The sequence below is a fragment of the Trichogramma pretiosum genome, unplaced genomic scaffold (assembly GCF_000599845.2).
Source record: "Trichogramma pretiosum strain Unisexual culture from Peru unplaced genomic scaffold, Tpre_2.0 scaffold57, whole genome shotgun sequence".
Lineage (NCBI taxonomy): Eukaryota > Metazoa > Arthropoda > Insecta > Hymenoptera > Trichogrammatidae > Trichogramma > Trichogramma pretiosum.
In genome coordinates, this window is record NW_019641637.1 from 1,006,630 (window position 1) to 1,026,307 (window position 19,678).

At 44.5% G+C, this 19,678-nt stretch overlaps 2 protein-coding genes across 2 annotated transcripts; one reads left to right on the forward strand and one right to left on the reverse strand.

The window, feature by feature from the left end:
* The first annotated feature begins 1,044 nt into the window (after nucleotides 1-1,044).
* On the forward strand, nucleotides 1,045-15,691 carry LOC106652160 (dynein heavy chain 7, axonemal-like). The gene is made up of 38 exons (XM_014370992.1): nucleotides 1,045-1,220; nucleotides 1,306-1,760; nucleotides 1,853-1,976; nucleotides 2,051-2,204; nucleotides 2,263-2,409; nucleotides 2,469-2,657; nucleotides 2,723-3,099; nucleotides 3,165-3,684; nucleotides 3,761-4,374; nucleotides 4,457-4,837; nucleotides 4,894-5,095; nucleotides 5,158-5,392; nucleotides 5,457-5,572; nucleotides 5,631-5,909; nucleotides 5,965-6,507; nucleotides 6,577-6,825; nucleotides 6,886-7,401; nucleotides 7,466-7,597; nucleotides 7,663-7,884; nucleotides 7,958-8,409; nucleotides 8,480-8,825; nucleotides 8,882-9,094; nucleotides 9,156-10,334; nucleotides 10,403-10,591; nucleotides 10,662-11,036; nucleotides 11,097-11,269; nucleotides 11,328-11,573; nucleotides 11,638-11,925; nucleotides 11,992-12,183; nucleotides 12,240-12,466; nucleotides 12,528-12,898; nucleotides 12,958-13,138; nucleotides 13,200-13,986; nucleotides 14,049-14,259; nucleotides 14,621-14,855; nucleotides 14,917-15,068; nucleotides 15,136-15,417; nucleotides 15,488-15,691. Exons 1-38 carry the CDS (start codon nucleotides 1,045-1,047, stop codon nucleotides 15,689-15,691), a joined length of 11,934 nt encoding a protein of 3,977 aa, XP_014226478.1.
* Nucleotides 15,692-15,734: 43 nt separating this feature from the next.
* Nucleotides 15,735-18,868, reverse strand: LOC106659928 (cation-independent mannose-6-phosphate receptor-like). The gene is made up of 6 exons (XM_014382711.2): nucleotides 18,441-18,868; nucleotides 18,188-18,345; nucleotides 16,776-18,083; nucleotides 16,251-16,709; nucleotides 16,047-16,170; nucleotides 15,735-15,981 (listed from the first exon to the last, which is right to left on the reverse strand). Exons 1-6 carry the CDS (start codon nucleotides 18,781-18,783, stop codon nucleotides 15,806-15,808), a joined length of 2,568 nt encoding a protein of 855 aa, XP_014238197.1. The 5' UTR covers nucleotides 18,784-18,868; the 3' UTR covers nucleotides 15,735-15,805.
* Nucleotides 18,869-19,678: the final 810 nt, after the last annotated feature.

Genomic DNA, 19,678 nt, shown 5'->3' on the forward strand with positions numbered 1-19,678 from the left:
TAATATAGAGAATTACAAAAAAGTCAATACGTAACTTGTATGTGTGCGCAATGCAAACATTCATCTCAACCACTGACCGCTGAATTATCGATGAATTCGAGTATACTCGTGTATTTTTCGTGCAAGCGCGGTACATATTTCATCCTGATCTCGACAAAATACTATAAGCCGATTCGGTTCTTTCAGTCCTCCAATTAGCATTTGGTTTTGTGTACTTTTTAAATTTACCGCAGACTGGACGAGTGCAGCTTTTTTATATGTATATATGATTTTTCTATAAGTTTTTTCTCGCTCTCCATTTTTACCAATTTTTGTAAAATATGCAATATTTAGATATGTATGAATTCGTGGATAAGCTCGAGCAAGAGACGCGCAATGAAAAATAAATAAAAGTATGAATAAATCCAATGACAATCGATACGCAAACAAACTGAGATATGTATTAATCCTCTTGTAACGATGTATATGTCATTTTCTTTTCGTCGCTTATGGATTCATGGAAAATACCAACAAGGAAAAAGCAAAATTTATACTTTCTTCAACAAACGAAGCAATATTATTACGAGAAACGTGGAAAAATTGTGAATTGTTACAATCGATAAATCAATTTTCATACTGGTGCGGTGCGTACCGGTCCTCTGTATTTAGGGTAAATGACTATTTTGTTACTTAATGTCAAAGGAAGTATATATTAATGAACAATAATGATAATTACTGTACGTTATATTATTTTCATAAATGTATAGTCATCATATTAAATGTGCTGTATTTATGCAGAGAAAATAAATACACGGAATGAATAGTTGTACAGTGTATAGCTAAAAAAATATATTTGAAAATTTGAGAAAATCCTACAAAAAAATGACTTGATTATTTTTCAACCCTGCCTACCATCCAAATGATCAATTAAATGAGAATCATTAGTCCGTTGAAGGGCAGTTTGCATCGTCATGGAAACGAAGCCGTATTAACCTATGGCGAGAACACATGTATATAGGGCCAAAGAAATAATCAAATATTCGCATTCTCGAGGATCGGCGAAACATGTATTCCAACCAGTTATTTCGCGAGTCGACGGGTGCGATCGAGTTGAAAAAATTTCTTAGATCCATCGGTTATAAGCGCAAAAATAATGAAGATCTCGACAAAATACTCACGGAATTTTCCATGTTCGACGCACCTCAACAGGTTATCGACTCATCCACGGAGAAATTACTCAGGTATTTAAGCGCTAAAGTTCCCGAGCTTTTGTTTTTCTGTTTGTTTGTTTTTTTACCCCTCGAGAAATACTGTGCTTTATTACAGAAAATCGAAAAATCCCTTGATTGCGCGCATGAAAGAGAAGGAGAGCTTTTTCAAAAAAAACTGTTACACAGTTTTAAAGCGGAGAAGGGAAGAGTTTCGTGATAAGCTAATAGAAATAATAAATCACAAGCACGACGATTGCGACTTGGATAAAGAGGATTGCTCCGTCGAGGAAGTGAACGAAAATTTATTGTTGAGAAATCCCAAATACTATCGTTACTTATCGCACGGAATAGCTGATTCTTACATAAGCCCCCTGGACGACAAAGTTCTCGCTTCTATTTTAGCATTGGTGCCAAAAAAATCGAGAGAGCATTTCGATGAGATTACCCAGTGGCTCGTCGACGAGATCAAAGAAGATTATGTGATGAGCATCAAGAGAGCCACGATCGATTTCGCTCTCGGTTATCACTTAACGAATAACGACTTTTTCGAGGTAGAGTGCAAAAATAATTGTTCGAGCTTGAGAGGATAGCAAGCCTTAATGATTACGTACTCCGTGCAGGTTTTCTTATTAAAATGAATATTTCGCAGAGCCCGAACAAAGTCACCAAAGCCGATAAGATGAATCGGACGAAATTTCAAAAGGTTTGCAAGAGGCTCGAACAATCGCTGGTGCTGTATCATCCTTGCATGAGAAAAGCTCTGAATTTCTGGTTTCGCGAGTTTATGTACAATATGATTGCTTTGAAGTGGAGCTTGATAACGAGCGATATTGAATAACCTTTGTAAACGTCGCTTTCAGATCGACTCGCCAGATCGACAAAGACGCTATGTTATCTCACACTCAAACCTACGATTTGTCCAACTTCCAGTACGACCTAGTGGTGTCGATGAATAACGTCAAAATGCTCCTAGACGAGAAGTGGATAGCCAAAATCAAGAGCATGTTTCACACTGTAAGGCCCTTTGAATATATCAATCGTTTGAATGCGAAATACTTTACTGGCTTTGTAGGCCAAGAAGAGGGGCACTTTGCACTTGAACGACGAAGACAAAGCGAGGAGATTGTTCAATTGTTTAGCGATAATGATGGAGGACCAACTGCGCTATCTCAGCTATCGATCGATCGAAGATTATTTGGAATGCTTATTGAATACAGAGGTACGACGACGGTGTCGTTACGAAAAGTATATCTTGAAAATTCCGACTTTTTTCGACAGATTTCTCCCCTGAATTTCAATGTCTACATGATCGTTCGAAACCAGAATATCATTTTTGAGCCGTCCTTCAAAGCATTCAATAATGTTTTCTGCGATCTTATGGAATCTCTCTTGGACGCCCTTGACGAACACAAACGTATCGATTCCGATTTTTTGCCAAATATACCTAAATGTCAGACCAACTTGAAGGTTGTCTACATCATCCTAATTTACAAGTACAAATAGTAAAAAAATGTCATCGTTTGTGATTTCAGCCAGATATATCGCGAGACACTCTCGACCCGCACAAGAAGAAAATCGAGGCTTTCGTTGAGTATTACAAAATAGAGCCCGAGTTGCAGGTTCAAGCCTTCGATAAGTATGTAACGTTGATCAATAAAGATGAAATAACGTTCGTGAAAAATTTCTTGGCGGAAAGTCCGCCTCGCTCGTTTCAAGAGTTTGCCGAGCTCATCGAAAAATACGACAATTTCGTTAAAAACATCCCTTCGGAATTTGACTCATTGTGTTTCACACGTATTTTCGAGGTTCACAAAGAAGACTTGATTGAATACATTTGTAAAACCGCGACACATTGCAAAAATATGCTTATCAGTCAGATGAACCACGATTATCAGGATAAGTCAAAATTGTAAGCATTTTTGTGAATCAAACGTTGGGTTTCGTAATTTCATTCGATAATTATGCGTTGTGCAGGATCGGAGAGGAGTACCAGAGTATATCCAGCAGAGCCATGAGCGTCCCTCCCAACACGTCGGAGCTCATGGAGCTGAAAGTATTCGTAAAAAAAGCCGAGACGGAATTGTCGGATGAACTGGAGGACAGACTGCGAGAAATAATCAAGTACATCGTGTTTCTCTCGGATTACATGCACCTCAAAGCCGTAGAGATCAAGACCAACAACATGGCTTTCCAATGGTATCATCGGATGCACGGAGTGTTCGAGGAGCACAGGCGAATAATCGAGGGCAAAACGGGCGAATATCAAGCCGCCCTCACGGAGCGCATCAAAAAATTCAATCAGGACTTGGAGGTGTACGTCGATCACAGCGAGGAGATGCAGTACTGGGGTAATATCGACGAGATATTCCGCTACAAAGAGAAAGCCGACAGGTTGGAGGATCGCTTGCAGCAGGCCATGCAGATGATCGACGCTTTCAATCAAGAGGAGCAAATGTTTGGCTGGGAAATATCCCTCTATCCGCTGAGGAAAAAGGTAAGGTATTTTATTCGGTATTTTATTGTAGGAAAATGTAAGGCGAAAAATTCTTGTCGACTCTTTGCAAGCGTAGATCGCCGATAGGCTAGCGCCTTACAAAAAGTTCTACGACGCTGCTTGCGAATTTTTGTCGAGTCACGACAAGTGGATGGGCTCGATGGTCGGCAGCTATGACCCTAATGTAATTGAGTCCGAGTCCGGAACGGCCTATCGATCGATCTACAAGCTCGAGAAGAGCTTTCAAGAGCCGCTGCCACGCAAATTGGCCGAGACGGTGCGGCTCAAGATCGAAGACTTTCGCGAGCACATACCGCTCATTATGACGCTCGGCAATCCGGGCATGAAGGCCAGGCACTGGGAGCAAGTCTCCGAGATCGTCGGCTTCCCCATCAAGATCGACGCCAACATGAGCCTCTCGAAGGTCATCGACTTCGGCCTCGACGATTACGTGCCGAAATTCGAGAACATCTCGGAAGCCGCGACCAAGGAGAGCAACTTGGAGAAGGCATTGCAGAAGATGCACACCGATTGGACCGACATGGAGTTCACGGTGAATCCGTACAGGGACACGGGCACCCACGTGATCGCCGGCGTCGACGACATTCAGCTGCTCCTCGACGATCATCTCACCAAGGCTCAGACGATGAAGAATTCCCTTTACATAAAACCATTCGAAAAGGAGACGCTGTGAGTATCGACCTTGATTTTTTCCCTAGCCGAGGCTTGCCCACTGATCGCAACGTTCGCTCTACGACCCGATCGAACCAAGAGAGTGGGAGGCGACGTTGTACTTGCTGCAGGACATCATCGATTACTGGCTCAAGGTGCAGGCAACTTGGATGTATCTCGAGCCTATTTTCTCCTCTCCGGATATACAGCAGCAGATGCCTGAAGAGGGCCGAAGATTCAGCGCCGTCGATAAGATTTGGAGGGACATAATGTCGAGCGTCGTGCTCGAGCCGAAAGTCATGTCGGTTGTGCAAATCGACAAAATGCTCGATCGACTGAAAAAATCGACCAACCTGCTCGAGCTTATTCAGAAGGGCTTGAACGATTATCTGGAGAAAAAGAGGGTTTATTTTCCCAGATTCTTTTTCTTGTCCAATGACGAATTGCTGGAGATTCTTTCGGAAACTAAGGACCCTACTCGGTAACTTGAGTTGCAATTGGTCACGATTTGTTTGATGAAAAGCGTCGGTTTTTCAGAGTACAACCTCACTTGAAGAAGTGTTTCGAAGGCATCGCAAGGCTCAACTTTACCGAGCAATTGGAAATAACGACTATGATATCTTCGGAAAACGAGCAGGTCACATTGGAGAATATAATCGACACGAATGCAGCCAAGGGCCAGGTGGAAAAATGGCTTGTCGAGCTCGAGGGTCTCATGAAGCACAGCGTTCGAGCAATGGTACAAGCTTTGATCCTTCAATTTTTACTTTAAAATATGAAAACAGTTGCTTTCGATCCAAGGTAATAAGAGCAAAGGATGCCTACCCGAAGAAAGCTAGAAGCGCTTGGGTGCTTGATTGGCCAGGCCAAACAATTCTCTGCATATCGCAGCTTTACTGGACGAAGAACATTACAGTAGCTATGCAAGATACCGAGCGAGGCTTGCTCGATTACGTCGACCAGTGCAATAACGAGCTCGGTGAAATCATTATACTTGTCAGAGGGAAACTTTCGACGCAAAATCGCACAACTCTCGGTAAAAAGCAATGACGATTTCTCGTCTATTTCATCGATTTTAAATCATTTATTTGTCAAAACAGAGGCACTGGTGACGCTCGACGTACACGCCAGAGACGTGCTGGTTGATCTCGCCAAGCTGGGTGTATCCAGCCCCACAGATTTCAATTGGATCTCGCAATTGAGATATTATTGGATGGTTTGTAAATTGCTCGATATTTTTTCAATTTAAATTTCATGCGGACATTTTCACTCAGGACAACGATTTGTTAACCATGATGATAAACGCATTCTTGGCCTACGGCTACGAATATCTGGGTAACTCGCCTCGTCTCGTAATAACGCCTCTGACCGATCGCTGCTACCGCACGCTTTTTGGGGCTCTCAATTTGCATTTGGGTGGCGCACCCGAAGGTCCAGCTGGTACCGGCAAAACCGAGACCACTAAGGATTTGGCCAAAGCAGTCGCAAAACAATGCGTCGTTTTCAATTGCTCCGACGGTCTCGATTATATAGCGCTTGGAAAGTTTTTCAAGGTACGAAAGTTGTACCGGTTGCATCGAACTGCCTCAAAAGCAAAGATTATCGCAGGGTTTGTTAGCGGCGGGTGCCTGGGCTTGCTTCGACGAGTTCAACCGAATCGATCTCGAGGTACTGTCCGTGGTGGCCCAGCAGATCCTAACCATTCAGAGGGCCATCAACTCTACATCGGAAACGATCGTCTTTGAAGGAACCGAGCTGAGGGTCGAACCAAGTTGCGCAATTTTCATTACCATGAATCCGGGTTACGCCGGTAGATCGGAACTGCCGGACAATTTGAAAGCCCTCTTCCGCTCGGTCGCCATGATGGTTCCCAATTACGGCTTGATCGCCGAGATATCCCTGTACTCGTTTGGTTTTTACAGAGCCAGGCCGTTGTCTATAAAAATAGTGACGGCTTACCAACTGTGTTCCGAGCAGCTGTCCACTCAAAGTCATTATGATTACGGTATGAGAGCCGTCAAATCCGTTCTCACAGCCGCTGGTAATTTGAAGCTCAAATATCCCGATGAAAACGAGGACGTGCTCATACTTCGTAGTATACGGGACGTTAATCTACCAAAATTCTTAAATCCTGATGTACCGCTTTTCAATGTAAGAATTGTCTGACTCGCTTTAAAGTAACTCGTTTTAAAATGCCTAAAAAATTCAACTTATTCTCAGGGTATCATGTCTGACCTGTTTCCGGGTGTGGTACTACCGGAACCTGATTATACCGATCTCAATGCATGCGTGCTGGAATGTTGCGAACGCGCCAATATCCAGTGCACTCCCTGGTTCTTGATAAAAATACAACAGATTTACGAGATGATGATTGTCAGGCACGGCTTCATGATCGTTGGCTTGCCTCACGGTGGAAAATCGACCGCTTACAAAATGTTGGCAGCTGCCTTAGAACTGCTCGAAGAAAGAGTAAGCAATTCAAATTTTTTCCTCCTCGATGTCTAAAATATTCTTCATCACTCCATACAGGGACTAATGAACGAAAGAAAAGTTGAGATTATCGTGATTAATCCAAAATCCATCACGATCGGTCAATTGTACGGACAATTCGACCCAGCGTCGCACGAGTGGCAAGACGGAATTCTCGCTGTTAGTTATCGCGCTTTCGCTACTTCGACCAACAACAATCGCAAATGGCTCATTTTCGATGGTCCAATCGATGCCATTTGGATCGAAAACATGAACACCGTGTTGGACGATAACAAAAAGTTATGCCTCATGAGCGGTGAAATCATTCAACTTGCTCCGACGACTAATTTGGTTTTCGAGCCGATGGATTTGGAGGTTGCTTCGCCTGCCACTGTATCGAGATGCGGCATGATTTACATGGAGCCGTCGAGCTTAGGCTGGGAACCATTGCTCATGGCGTGGCTCAACACTACTCCAGAAATAATCAGCGCTTGGTTGAAAAAATTCATGCTCGAATCCTTGTTTTTGAGATTTTGCAAACCTATTTTTTATGTACTTCGACGTTATGGTCTTTCCGTACGTGCTTCAAGTATTTATTCGCAAAAAAGTGAATTTTATTTGTTAATGAAAATATTTTTAGGAAATGTGTCCTATGTCGGATATAAACCTCGTTCAGAGTATAACTTACCTGATGGATTGCTTCCTCGATGATTACAGGAGCGAAGAAATGACCCAAGCGCCGAGTGATTTAGATCTCAGAGCTCAAGTTGAGGTATAAATTTCTATTTTAATTTATAAAATAATCATCAAAGTACATGGAAAAAAATGTCTGTACAGGGGTCTTTCTTTTTCTCGTGTATTTGGGCTATGGGAGGCACTCTGATTGCCGAAGATAGAATTACTTTCAGTCAATTATTCCGTGGTCTATTGGAAAAAGAGTTTCCAGCGGCTCTAAAGGAAAAATTCCATCTCCCAAATCCAATTCCACCACCGCTTAAGCCGTACATATTCATTATGCCTAAAGATGGTTTAGTTTTTGACTACAGATTCATCAAAGAGGTAATCGTGTTTCTGAATCGTATATTTATGATACAATTAGGGCACATTATGAAATATGTAATGGATAATCTAGGGCAAAGGCAAATGGAAATTATGGTCGGACGAGTTGATGAACGCTCCGCCAATACCGCGAGATTTGCCAGTCAATCAAATAATCGTTCCGACTGTCGAGACGATTCGATACACAACATTGTTCCAACTTCTCGTTCAGCATCAGAAACCCGTGCTGTTCGTTGGGCCCACTGGAACGGGAAAATCCGTTTACGTCACGGACTTTCTGCTGAAAAAGAACGATGTGGCGGTGTACAAGCCACTGTTCATCAATTTTTCTGCTCAGACGACGGCCAACCAGACGCAGGACATTATAATGAGCAAGCTAGACAAACGCAGAAAAGGCGTTTATGGTCCCCCAGTCGGTAAACGTTGGGTCATATTTGTCGATGACGTGTCCATGCCGAAAAAAGAAGAGTACGGAGCTCAGCCTGCGATCGAACTTTTGCGACAAATGCTCGATCAATCTCAATGGTAAAACATATTGTATTTTCATGTTGATGGAGTATTATGGCTTGTGCTTAATACGTATTTATGCACGCAGGTACGATCGAAAAGACATAACGGCGTTGAAACTGATAGAGCTGCAATTGATGTGTGCGATGAGTCCACCAGTGAGCGGTGGCAAAGACGTAACCATGAGATTCAAACGACACTTTTTCGTTACCACCATATCGGATTTTTCCGACGACGTGATGATCGCCATTTTCAGTAAAATCATCCTCTGGCATTTGGACACTCGAGGGTTTAGTAAGGAATTCGACCCTTGCATCGATCAAGTTGTCTTAGCTACTCTAGATATTTACAAAAAAAGTCTCAAGTTTTTACTCCCTACACCGATGAAATCCCATTATTTATTCAATTTGAGGGATTTCTCTCGAGTTATACAGGTAAAGTATTATCAAACAGCACCAAATCGTGTACCGAAGCTTTGTCTGGGATTTAGGGAGTTCTTTTGTCCGTGCCCGAGACAATGCCAACTCTGGAAAGCATGAAAAAGCTGTGGGTTCACGAAATCTTGCGAGTCTTCGGCGACCGTTTGGTGGAGCAATCCGACATCGATTGGTTGGTCGGACAAATACGCTCGACTCTCGTCGATAAAATGGAGATTAATCTCAACGATCTTTTGAGCGATCTGAGAGTTGACAAGTCTCAACCCGTACGCATGAATATCGAGTGTTTCGAATAAAAACAAATATTGAAATTTGTATTTTTATCAGGTTGGTGAGACCGAGCTACGGCAATTGGTTTACTGCGACTTTGCCGATCCTAAAGCCGACGTTCGTCTGTACCAAGAGGTGACAGATTTGGAATTGTTGCGCAGCATAGTGGAAAATTACCTGTCGGAATACAACTCGATGACGAAAAAACCCATGAATCTCGTGCTTTTCCGATTCGCGATCGAGCACCTGTCCAAGATCGCTCGAATAATCAAGCAGCCGCGAAGTCATGCCCTTCTCGTGGGCGTCGGTGGCTCCGGCAGACAGTCCTTGACTCGTCTCGCTTCGCACATATGCGATTACGAGGTACACCAGGTCGAGATCACCAAGACATACGGCACGTACGATTGGCACGAGGACATCAAGAAGATACTGCTGAAGACGACGTCGAGCGAGCTGCACTCGACTTTTCTGTTCACCGACTCGCAGATCAAAGAGGAGAGCTTCCTCGAGGACATCAATAACATGCTCAACACCGGCGAGGTGCCGAATCTATTTTCCAACGAGGAGAAGGCCGAGATATGCGAGAAAATGCGGCAAATCGATAGGCAGCGCGAGCGCTCGCTCCAAACGGACGGCAGCACAGTGGCCCTGTTCAATCTGTTCATTCAGATCGCGCGGGACCAGCTGCACATAACGGTATCCATGTCACCGATCGGCGACGCGTTCCGCAATCGCATCAGAACGTTCCCGGCGCTGGTCAACTGCTGCACCATCGATTGGATGCAGCCCTGGCCGGAGGACGCCCTATCGGCCGTGGCGGTCAAGTTCCTCGGCGAGATCGAGCTCACGGAGCTCGAGCGCAGAGCCGCCATCGAAATGTGCCAATATTTCCACGTGTCCACCCAGACTCTCGGCTTCGAGTTTCTCCAACGGCTCGGACGACACACCTACGTCACGCCCACGTCGTACCTCGAGCTGCTCAACACCTTCAAGATCGTGCTGGAGAAGAAGCGCAACGAAATCATGACGAGCAAGCTCCGCTACGAGGGTGGCCTGGGCCGCCTGGACGGCACCCAGCGCGACGTCGCTGTCATGCAGGACACGCTGAAACAGCTGCAGCCCATGCTGGTCACGGCGACGCAGGACGTGCAGAAAATCGTGGCTTTCGTCGAAAAGGAGAGCGCTGACGTCGCCGAGGTCGAGAAAATCGTCAAAATCGACGAGGAGGCTGCGATGGTACGGCTCTTTTTTCCCTCCCAGATAATCCCTACTTTAAGTTATCCGCACTCGTCCGCGTTGTATAGGAAGTAGCAGCCCAAGCCGCCGATATAAAAGCTGAATGCGACGCTAATCTGGAGGAAGCCATGCCAATCCTCAACGAAGCTCAGGCCGCATTGAACACGCTCACTCAGTCGGATATTGCCGTCGTGAAAGCCATGAAAAATCCTCCAGCCGGCGTAAAGCTCGTCATGGAGAGCATTTGTATTTTGAAGGTATACGCACATTTTTTGTTTCGTGAAGAAGAAACATCGTTGCAGAATCGCATTATTTTCCTTTGCTTAGGAAGTAAAACCGGAAAGGATACAACAACCCGATGGCCGAATTATGGAAGACTACTGGAAAGCTTCGCTCAAAGTACTGAGCGACGTGAGATTTTTGGACTCGTTGATCAACTTCGACAAGGACAATATACCGGAAAAAATAATCGATCGCATCAGGCGCGATTTCTTTACCAATGTCAATTTTGATCCGGAAAAAATCAAGAGCGCCTCGACTGCTTGCGAGGGTCTCTGCAAGTGGGTCTACGCCATTTCGGAATACGACAAAGTCGCCAAAGTCATTGCACCGAAGAAAAAAGCTCTGGCCGAAGCCGAGGCCGTTTATAACGCAGCCATGGCAGAGCTCGAAGTCAAGCGGGAACAGCTTCGTCAAGTTCAGGTATGCCATTTCACTTTGATCGATTAATCTGTTACGAGTTACGAGTCGTCGTAATTTCAGTTGAAACTGGCGAATCTGGAAGACGATTTGAAAGCAAGAAAACAAGATTATCAAAATATGATGGACAAAAATACCGAGTGTGAATTGAAATTGAAACGAGCTGAAGAATTAATCGGTGGTCTGGGCGGAGAGTACAACAGATGGTCTGATAGTGCCAAGCAACTTGGAGAAAGGTTTGCATAGACTTTTAAATTACTTGGAATCACTCACTAATGTTTTAATATTTTTTAGGTATTCTCGTTTGACCGGTGACATAATGATAGCGTCAGGTGTGATTGCCTATCTAGGACCGTTCACCACACCGTATCGAGCCAAACAAATCACTGCTTGGGTGGATCTTTGCACTAAACTCAAAGTTGTCTGCACGAGAGATTTTAATTTACGCGATATTCTCGGCGTGCCAATTCTCATAAGAGCTTGGAATATTTTTGGATTGCCCACCGACGCTTTTTCAGTCGACAATGGAATAATCGTCAAGTAATCATTTTTCTCCCGACTACTTTACTGTATATTTGTAAAAAAAAATATCTTCATTGTGCAGAAATGCCAATCGTTGGCCACTGATGATCGATCCCCAAGGGCAAGCCAACAAGTGGGTGAAAAACATGGAAAATGAATTCAATTTAAGTATCATTAAACTGAGTCAAAACGACTATCCGAGAATACTCGAAAATGCCATTCAATTTGGTCAGCCAATACTGTTGGAAAATATTGGAGAGGAGCTCGATGCCTTACTCGAGCCGGTCCTCATGAAGCATACGTTTAGACAAGGCGGTGCTTTGTGCATCAAATTGGGCGATTCTGTTGTCGAGTACCACAATGAGTTCAGGTAATTTTCCCTTCATAGACACGAGTGTGCCATTTTTATAATAACTTTTCCAACGTGACATTTTAGAATGTATATAACGACCAAATTGAGAAATCCACATTATTTGCCAGAGATCGTGGTGAAAGTGACGTTGATAAATTTCATGATAACAGCTAGCGGATTGGAGGATCAGCTGTTGGGTATCGTGGTCGCGAAAGAAAGACCTGACTTGGAAGCGGAGAAAAATTCGTTGATCATTCAAGGAGCGGAAAACAAAAAGTAAGCTGTAATAATTTTGACTTAGCATTAGTTACTCATTCGTCATTACATTATAGATTGCTGAAAGAAACGGAGGACAAAATTTTGGCACTACTCGCAACATCGGAAGGCGACATTTTAGAAGACGAAGAAGCCATTGCCGTGCTTAGCTCTTCCAAAGTACTGAGCAACGAGATTCAAGTGAAACAAGCAGCCGCTGAAATAACGGAAAAAACAATCGATGACACGAGATTAGGCTACTCGCCCATTGCCGTTTACAGTACAGTCTTGTTCTTCACAACGAGTAAGACATTTTTATCAAATAAATCAATATTTTAGAAGAAACTAACAAAATTTATCTACAGCTGATTTAGTGAACATCGACCCAATGTATCAATATTCGTTAAGTTGGTTCGTCAATTTGTTTGAACTGGCGATCGATAATACCGAACAAACTGAAGAAATTGATGCTAGAATTGCTGATTTAAAAAAATACTTCACTCGGTCGTTGTTCGACAACGTATGTCGATCGCTTTTCGAAAAGGATAAACTACTGTTTTCCTTCTTGCTGGTGATCAATTTAATTCGCAATCTGGGTAAACTGTCTCATGTCCTATGGATGTTTATTTTAACTGGAGGAGTCGGATTGGATAATCCGTATAAAAACCCCAGCACATGGTTGCCATCTCAAGCTTGGAACGAACTGTGTCGACTCAACGATATCACTGGTTTTAAGGTCTTTATCGAGCGATGATGATGTTGGTACAATTTACTCAATGATAAAACTTATTGCAGGGATTACGGGAAAATTTTGAGAATAAAATCGACGAGTGGAAAGAAATTTTTGACTCAAAAGAGCCACAGTCAATGAATTTTCCTAAACCATTTCAAAAATTAACACCGTTCCAAAGGATAGCGCTTTTACGATGTATTCGACCAGACAGAATAGTTCCAGCTGTACAGAATTTCGTTGAATGTGAGTTACCAGCTAAAAATAATGTTTCTTCAAGTATTAAGTGTGATTTTATTGACTACAGCTCAACTGGGAGCAGAATACTTGGAACCTCCACCCTTCGATTTGGCTGCACCGTACGCGGACTCGAATTCGTGTACTCCTTTGATATTTATTTTGACCCCCGGCGCCGACCCCATGCAGCTGCTTCTGAAATTTGCCGACGATCAAGGCTTCGGGGCCAACAAGCTGTTTTCTCTGTCTCTCGGTCAAGGTCAAGGACCCATAGCCGTCGAATTGATCAACAACGGCGTCAAGCATGGGCATTGGGTGGTTTTACAGAATTGCCATCTCGCCAAGAGCTGGATGGGTACATTGGAAAAAATAGCCGAAGGCCTCTATCCCGACACGACCCATCCAGATTTCCGACTCTGGCTGACTAGCTACCCAGTCGATCATTTTCCTGTTTCGATACTTCAGAACTCCATCAAAATAACGAACGAGCCTCCCAAAGGTCTTCGCGCCAACATCCTCAAGTCCTACATGAGCGACCCCATCAGCGATTCGGAATTCTTCGAATCTTGCAACCAGAGCGAGACGTTTAAAAAGCTCCTCTACGCTCTGTGCTTCTTTCACGCCAACATTCAAGAACGTCGTAAATTTGGTTCGATCGGTTGGAACACTCCGTACGAATTCAACGAGACGGATTTGAGAATAAGCGTTCTTCAACTGAAAACCTTTTTAAATCAGTACGAAGACATTCAATTTCCAGCGCTGATTTATTTGACCGGAGAGTGCAATTACGGCGGTCGGGTTACCGATGACTGGGACAGACGTACTCTCATGGCGATCCTCAGAACCTTCTACTGCGAGTGAGTTTCAACAATTAATATCTTAGAGAAACTCTTGTAAAAATATGTATGACCATTTGTAGGGAAGTTGTGAAGCAAAAGGTTTACTACGTTGATCCGACGTCCGACATTTATTACATTCCTTTGTTCAAAGAATACGAAGCTTATCTGGCCTACACGCGCAAATTTCCAATCATAACAGAGCCGAGCGTTTTTGGACTGCACGAAAATGCCAACATCGTGAAGGATAATCAAGAAACCGATTTACTATTTTCGTCTTTGTTGCTTACTCAGGTACCTTGTATTATTATTTACCTATAATTTTTTTAATAACTTTACTCATTTTAATATTGGTATCATGCTATCGTATTTCATGTTTAGGATCGTACGGTGAGATGATTTATTTTTTTTTCTTTTTTTATTAATCTAAATTATAGATTTTATAATAAATTATTCTTCGTTTTGTTTATTTTTACTATATCTCTTCAATAATTCAGGACTTGTGGGAAGTAAAGGTGATATATGTAATGGATAAATAATTCAAGTAGCTCAGTGTGCACTCTTATCACGAATATTTCATTATATAGCACGATTTACACGCTTGTTTCCACATCTATCACTGTACATAAATTTAGATCGCAAATTATTCTAATAGGAAAAAAGTAGGGACAGCAGCGGAGAAAAATCGGAAGATGATGTGGTTTACCAAATTACCATTGACATATTGAAAAAGCTTCCAAACAACTTCGATATCCAAGCAGCCGAGGAAAAATATCCGACATCGTACAATCAAAGTATGAATACGGTATTGGTACAGGAAATGGGCCGGTTCAACAAACTTCTTTCGTGCATCAGAAGCAGTCTGATAAATGTTGGACGTGCCATAAAGGGTATAAAAGTAAAATTAACTCGATGGAAAAATTTGTTTGTTTAATTCAATTTCGTTTTCAGGAATCGTTGTGTTATCTTACGAACTCGAACAGGTCTTTACAGCCCTGCTGACCGGCAAAATTCCACGCCTTTGGATGAAAAACTCATACCCGTCACTGAAATCACTTGGAAATTATATCGAAGATTTTTTGGATAGGCTAAACTTTTTACAGGTGCTATATTATATTACAAAAAAAAGTTTCGATTTTAAGGTAATAAGTTATTCTTAATCATTAACAGAAATGGTACGAAGATGGGCCACCAGCTACGTTTTGGTTGTCAGGATTTTATTTTACTCAAGCTTTTTTGACCGGAATCCGTCAGAATTATGCCAGAAAATATCAAATTCCAATCGATTTATTGATTTACGATTTTCACGTAATGAAAGAAACGAAAATAGAGACAGCAGCCGAAGACGGAGTTTACGTTTACGGTCTGTATTTGGACGGGGCCAGATTCGATCGAGAACAAATGGTCATTAACGAGAGCTATCCCAAAGTATTGTTCGACGAAATGCCTTTCGTAAGTTTGATTCAGCATCAAATACTCTTTGCTAATTGGAACGAAAAAATAATTTTTTTGTCGACCCAAGTTGTGGTTGGTACCGCGAAGAAAAGAAGAAATACTGCCGAGACTCACGTTCAGGTGTCCGTTGTATAAGACTAGCGAGAGACGAGGAACTCTGTCGACTACAGGACACTCTACGAACTTTGTGATTGCCATCGAATTGCCGACAAGTCAACCTCCAGATCACTGGATCATACGTGGTGTAGCTATGTTATGTCAACTCAATTAATTAATTGTAATAAATATTAATAAAAAAAAATAAAAACGATAAATTCCTATAAAAAATAAATATTGTATTTTACATTTTCATTTTAACAAACAAACGCATCGTTAAAATTTACTATTATTCCATAACTAGATCTTCGCGTGAGACATTGCCTGGTGCAGGTGCTTGACGAAAATGACGGCATCTATGATAGAACACAATGAACCTCTGTCTGAGTGAATCCGTCTTGTAAATCCACCAAATTCCTACTACTAGCATGACAATGAAGACCGATACGATAATAAATATTGTAGCTGAAAAGGACAATAGTTATGAATCGTAATTATTGTGAGTGGGACGATGAAAAAACTTTACGTACGCCAGTGACTCGTCGTTTCATTGCGAGGAGCATTTCGGCCAGAAGGAGGCCGGATTTTTTCGTTTTCTCGATCCCTGCATACTACATCGGTCTGCCATTCGAATTCGACCGAGCATATGTCCTCCTGCGCAAACAAAAGAAGTTTAAGGGCGATTTTTATCGGTCATTGGTGAATGGGGTTGATTATCAGTGATGTCAACTTACCCCGACGATGACTGGGAGTCCTAGTCCAGCTGTGGCGTTGCATTTCATCACGATTATCGCGGACAGCTTGTTGGACCTCCAGGAGTTGGCGATTTTTACGGCTCTTGCGTTGCGATCGCAGATGCTACCGTTGCTGAAGAACAGCTGGACGGTGCCCGTTGAATAATCCGTCATGACACGGATCTCTCGGCCGTAGTTTTGGCGATAATCGCAGATGAAGGAGCCGCCCGGGCAGTTGCTTCGGTTGAACATGGTGAGGCTGAAGGGCGCCAACTTGTACAGGCGGTGTATATCGGCCTTGTAGTCTTTCAACGGCGACAAATCCCACTCGTCCCCTAAGGTGTTGACGATTTTGTAAGTCGTTTCGTCCAAATCGGCGTGGACGTTGCCGCAACTCCACATGGTCGGCCACTCGAAGTAAGTGATGCAATCGAAGTAGATCGAATATTGCGGGTAGCTCTGAAAATATTCGTTCGTGCGTACGATTCGGCTTCGAGAGAGAGAATAGTTAAAAAATACGCTTACCATGTTGACTTCATGGTCGCAGGTGAAAATGATTCTGGCGGAATAGTTTTGCGTGGGATCCTCGACGCAGGTGTCGCCGTGGACAAAGCCAAGAAGCGGCGTATTGGGGTCGTGGAGCTCCGGCTCGGTGCTCGACGTTCCCAAATTGCCGCTGGCCGCGTCCGTCTTTTTGGGACCGATCGCACACGCGCTCGAGTTCTTGGGGCATCCCGGAGGAGGATTGACGAGTTCCCTGCAGACGTTCAAGTAATAAGTCGTCTCGTTGTGCTCGACCACGTAGTCCTCTAGATCGTTGGTGAGATGACCCAGCGGCAGGCCAAACTTTTTGCTGGTGCAAGGCTTGCGACAAACTAGCGGAGTCGTCCAGAAGATGCGCTGATAGCAGGGATGATCGGACTCCACCTCGAGGCTGCTGTCGCTGGGGCCGCACTTGAACTCGATGCTGGTCCATCGGCGCTGCAGCGGCGAGCACGAGTCGCCGCTCGTGTAGTTGAGATAGGGGCCGGATTTTTTCCAGTAGAGGTGGCTGTTGCCGATGCCGCCCGAGACGCCGGACGACTGGCCCTTGAGGACCTTGCAGACGCCCGAGCCGTCGCTGCAGATGCTCTTGGCGCCGAGGTTGCCGCAGACGGCCATCTCCAACTCGCCGCCGTCGCTCGTCTGCGTCTTGAAGACTTGGCCTCTGAGACTGGTCAAGTCGTACTCGAAGAGGGTCTCGGGGTCGCGGATCGTGCAGGGCCGGGCGAGCTCGCGGCCCGAGGCCTGGCTCAGGATCCACTCGGGGCAGACGTGCGACGAGTACCACATGATCTGGACGAAGCACTGGCCCAGGCCGCTCACGTACTGCGGATGGCTGAGGATCTTCTCGGGGTTGCAGAGGAAGGAGACGACGGTCGTGTAGTTGAGGCTCTCGTTGTAGGGGCAGGGGTCGCCGTCGCTCATGACCCAGCGGATCTCGTGGTCGCTCATGTAGAAGCCGGTGTTGGGCCCGAGCCTGCCCAGACTCCGGTGCACCGGGTTGGCCCCGTCGCTGCGGTCGATGAAGCAGGCCGTGCTCTCGGGGCCGCAGCCGGGCGCCTTGAAGTGGGTGTTGTTCTGCACGAGGGGCCCGCACGCGTTCAGCATGATGGGGCTGTGCTGCCTCGGGCCCGACTCGGCCGTGCTGATCTCGTAATTGTCGTAGTGGTTGCGCAGCATCGACAGGTCGAACTTCTCCTGGCCCTGATAGAACGTGCAGTTGGGTGTCCTGGGCGCGGGGCATGCCTTTATCGTTTGCAGATCGATTATAACGTGGCACGAGTGCTCGAACTACATTGGCAACAGATAGATTTGTGTGTGTGTGTGTGTGTGTATCCACTAACGTATACGCGCGTCTCGAGTCTTTTTTTTTCGTCTCATCTTATTATACGTACGTCAAGATTTACAATGGACAGAGATACTTCGTCTCGGTAATCGTAGTTGCATATGAACTCCAGTTCGACCGTGTAATTTGACTCGGAGTCGCATCGATCGCCCGTGTATTTGAATAAGATTTTTTCGTATCGAGAGTCGACTTCTGGCGGTTCCCTGCCTGTCTCGCGCGCACACAAAATGTAAACATTGCGTAGTAAATAGAGACATCGGCCAGCGCGAGCAATTCAATTAGAGTGTGTAGCAAATTATTACCGAGGCCGATCTCTTCTTGTCCCTCTTGATGCAGGCAAATGGCGTATCCCTTCTCGCCGCGGCAAGGCTTGGCCAGCTCGTCGCAGATGTGCAGTCGCAGCGTCTCGTTCATCGTCTCCGAGAGCATGACCTCCTGATCGTGATTGGCCTGAGAAAACTTGCTAAAGTCAAACGGCATGATGGGATCCTTGGAGAGGCAGTACGAGCCCTTTGTCGAAGACAGTGCCTTCATGTCGTTCCATATTAGCGATCGGAGGGTGATGCGACTGCTCAGCGGCAGACAGATTATGCTCAGTATGACGAAAAACACCGTCAGCTGCTTCGTGCCGAGGACGAAAGGCATTTTTCCGCCTATCGATTGTACGTTTATCGAGGAAAAATCGCGCCGACAGATACGCCCGAGTGCTGTGTTGCTCTCGGATCGAAAACTGACTGGCGCGACTCGATCCTTCGATCGGCTCCCAAATCATTTCACCGCCCCATCTACTCGTTCGAAAGTAATATTTTCGGCGCGAATCGCGCCACAAGATTCGTAAACATAACATAGATCCGTTGAGCCAATTTCCATTCAAATTTTCATTCCAAGCTTTATTCGAATTTTCATTCGAATTTTCTCGCTGCATCGCGATCATCGATCATCAGTGTTTATATCAATTAGTTGGTACATATAAACGTACGCTTATCTATAAATCACGTTACACCATAATGAGGTGTTACAATTATTGGTATGCTTGTACGTAGGCATGGTCATAAAAAAGCCATTTAGACAATCGATGCCGTAATCTAGTCTAGCTTTCAATTTGTAAAAACGGCGGCTATCGCACGAGTGTCGCGCGTTCGATAGCTCACCGCTTCGGAGTATCAAGTATCAATCGGGAATCGTTACGATACAGTCGCAGCCACGGAAAATAGTAGCCGTTTCACAGCTGCGGCGCTTTTGCTCTGCTACACCTGTGCGCCGACTATCCATTATAAATATACTACAATGTAGCAGCGTACGGCTGCGAAAGCGAACGCGATTACTGTCGTGAACCGTGAGCGCGGGTGGCTGTTTGCGCGCGCAACCTATCGCGCACTCTCGACTCTTTCGCATACGCAAAACACCTATTTCGTGTAAATATATATACGTATAGCTAACAACAGTCCTTCAGTGCGCGAATCTATATATATAAAGCGAAGTTGGTGTCTGTTTGTCCTTTATGATCTCAAAAACTATTTGTCCAATCGGCTTGAAATTT

Bases quoted from the DNA above. Each gene is read 5' to 3' on its own strand.
- LOC106652160 (XM_014370992.1), top strand. From the start codon at position 1,045: ATGTATTCCAACCAGTTATTTCGCGAGTCGACGGGTGCGATCGAGTTG. The intron at 1,221-1,305 runs GTATTTAAGCGC...GCTTTATTACAG, and splicing joins TCCACGGAGAAATTACTCAG to AAAATCGAAAAATCCCTTGA. The intron at 2,658-2,722 runs GTTGTCTACATC...TTGTGATTTCAG, and splicing joins AATGTCAGACCAACTTGAAG to CCAGATATATCGCGAGACAC.
- LOC106659928 (XM_014382711.2), bottom strand. From the start codon at position 18,783: ATGCCTTTCGTCCTCGGCACGAAGCAGCTGACGGTGTTTTTCGTCATA. The intron at 18,084-18,187 runs GTACGTATAATA...TTGCCAATGTAG, and splicing joins TGTCCATTGTAAATCTTGAC to TTCGAGCACTCGTGCCACGT. The intron at 16,171-16,250 runs GTAAGTTGACAT...TTGTTTGCGCAG, and splicing joins GACTCCCAGTCATCGTCGGG to GAGGACATATGCTCGGTCGA.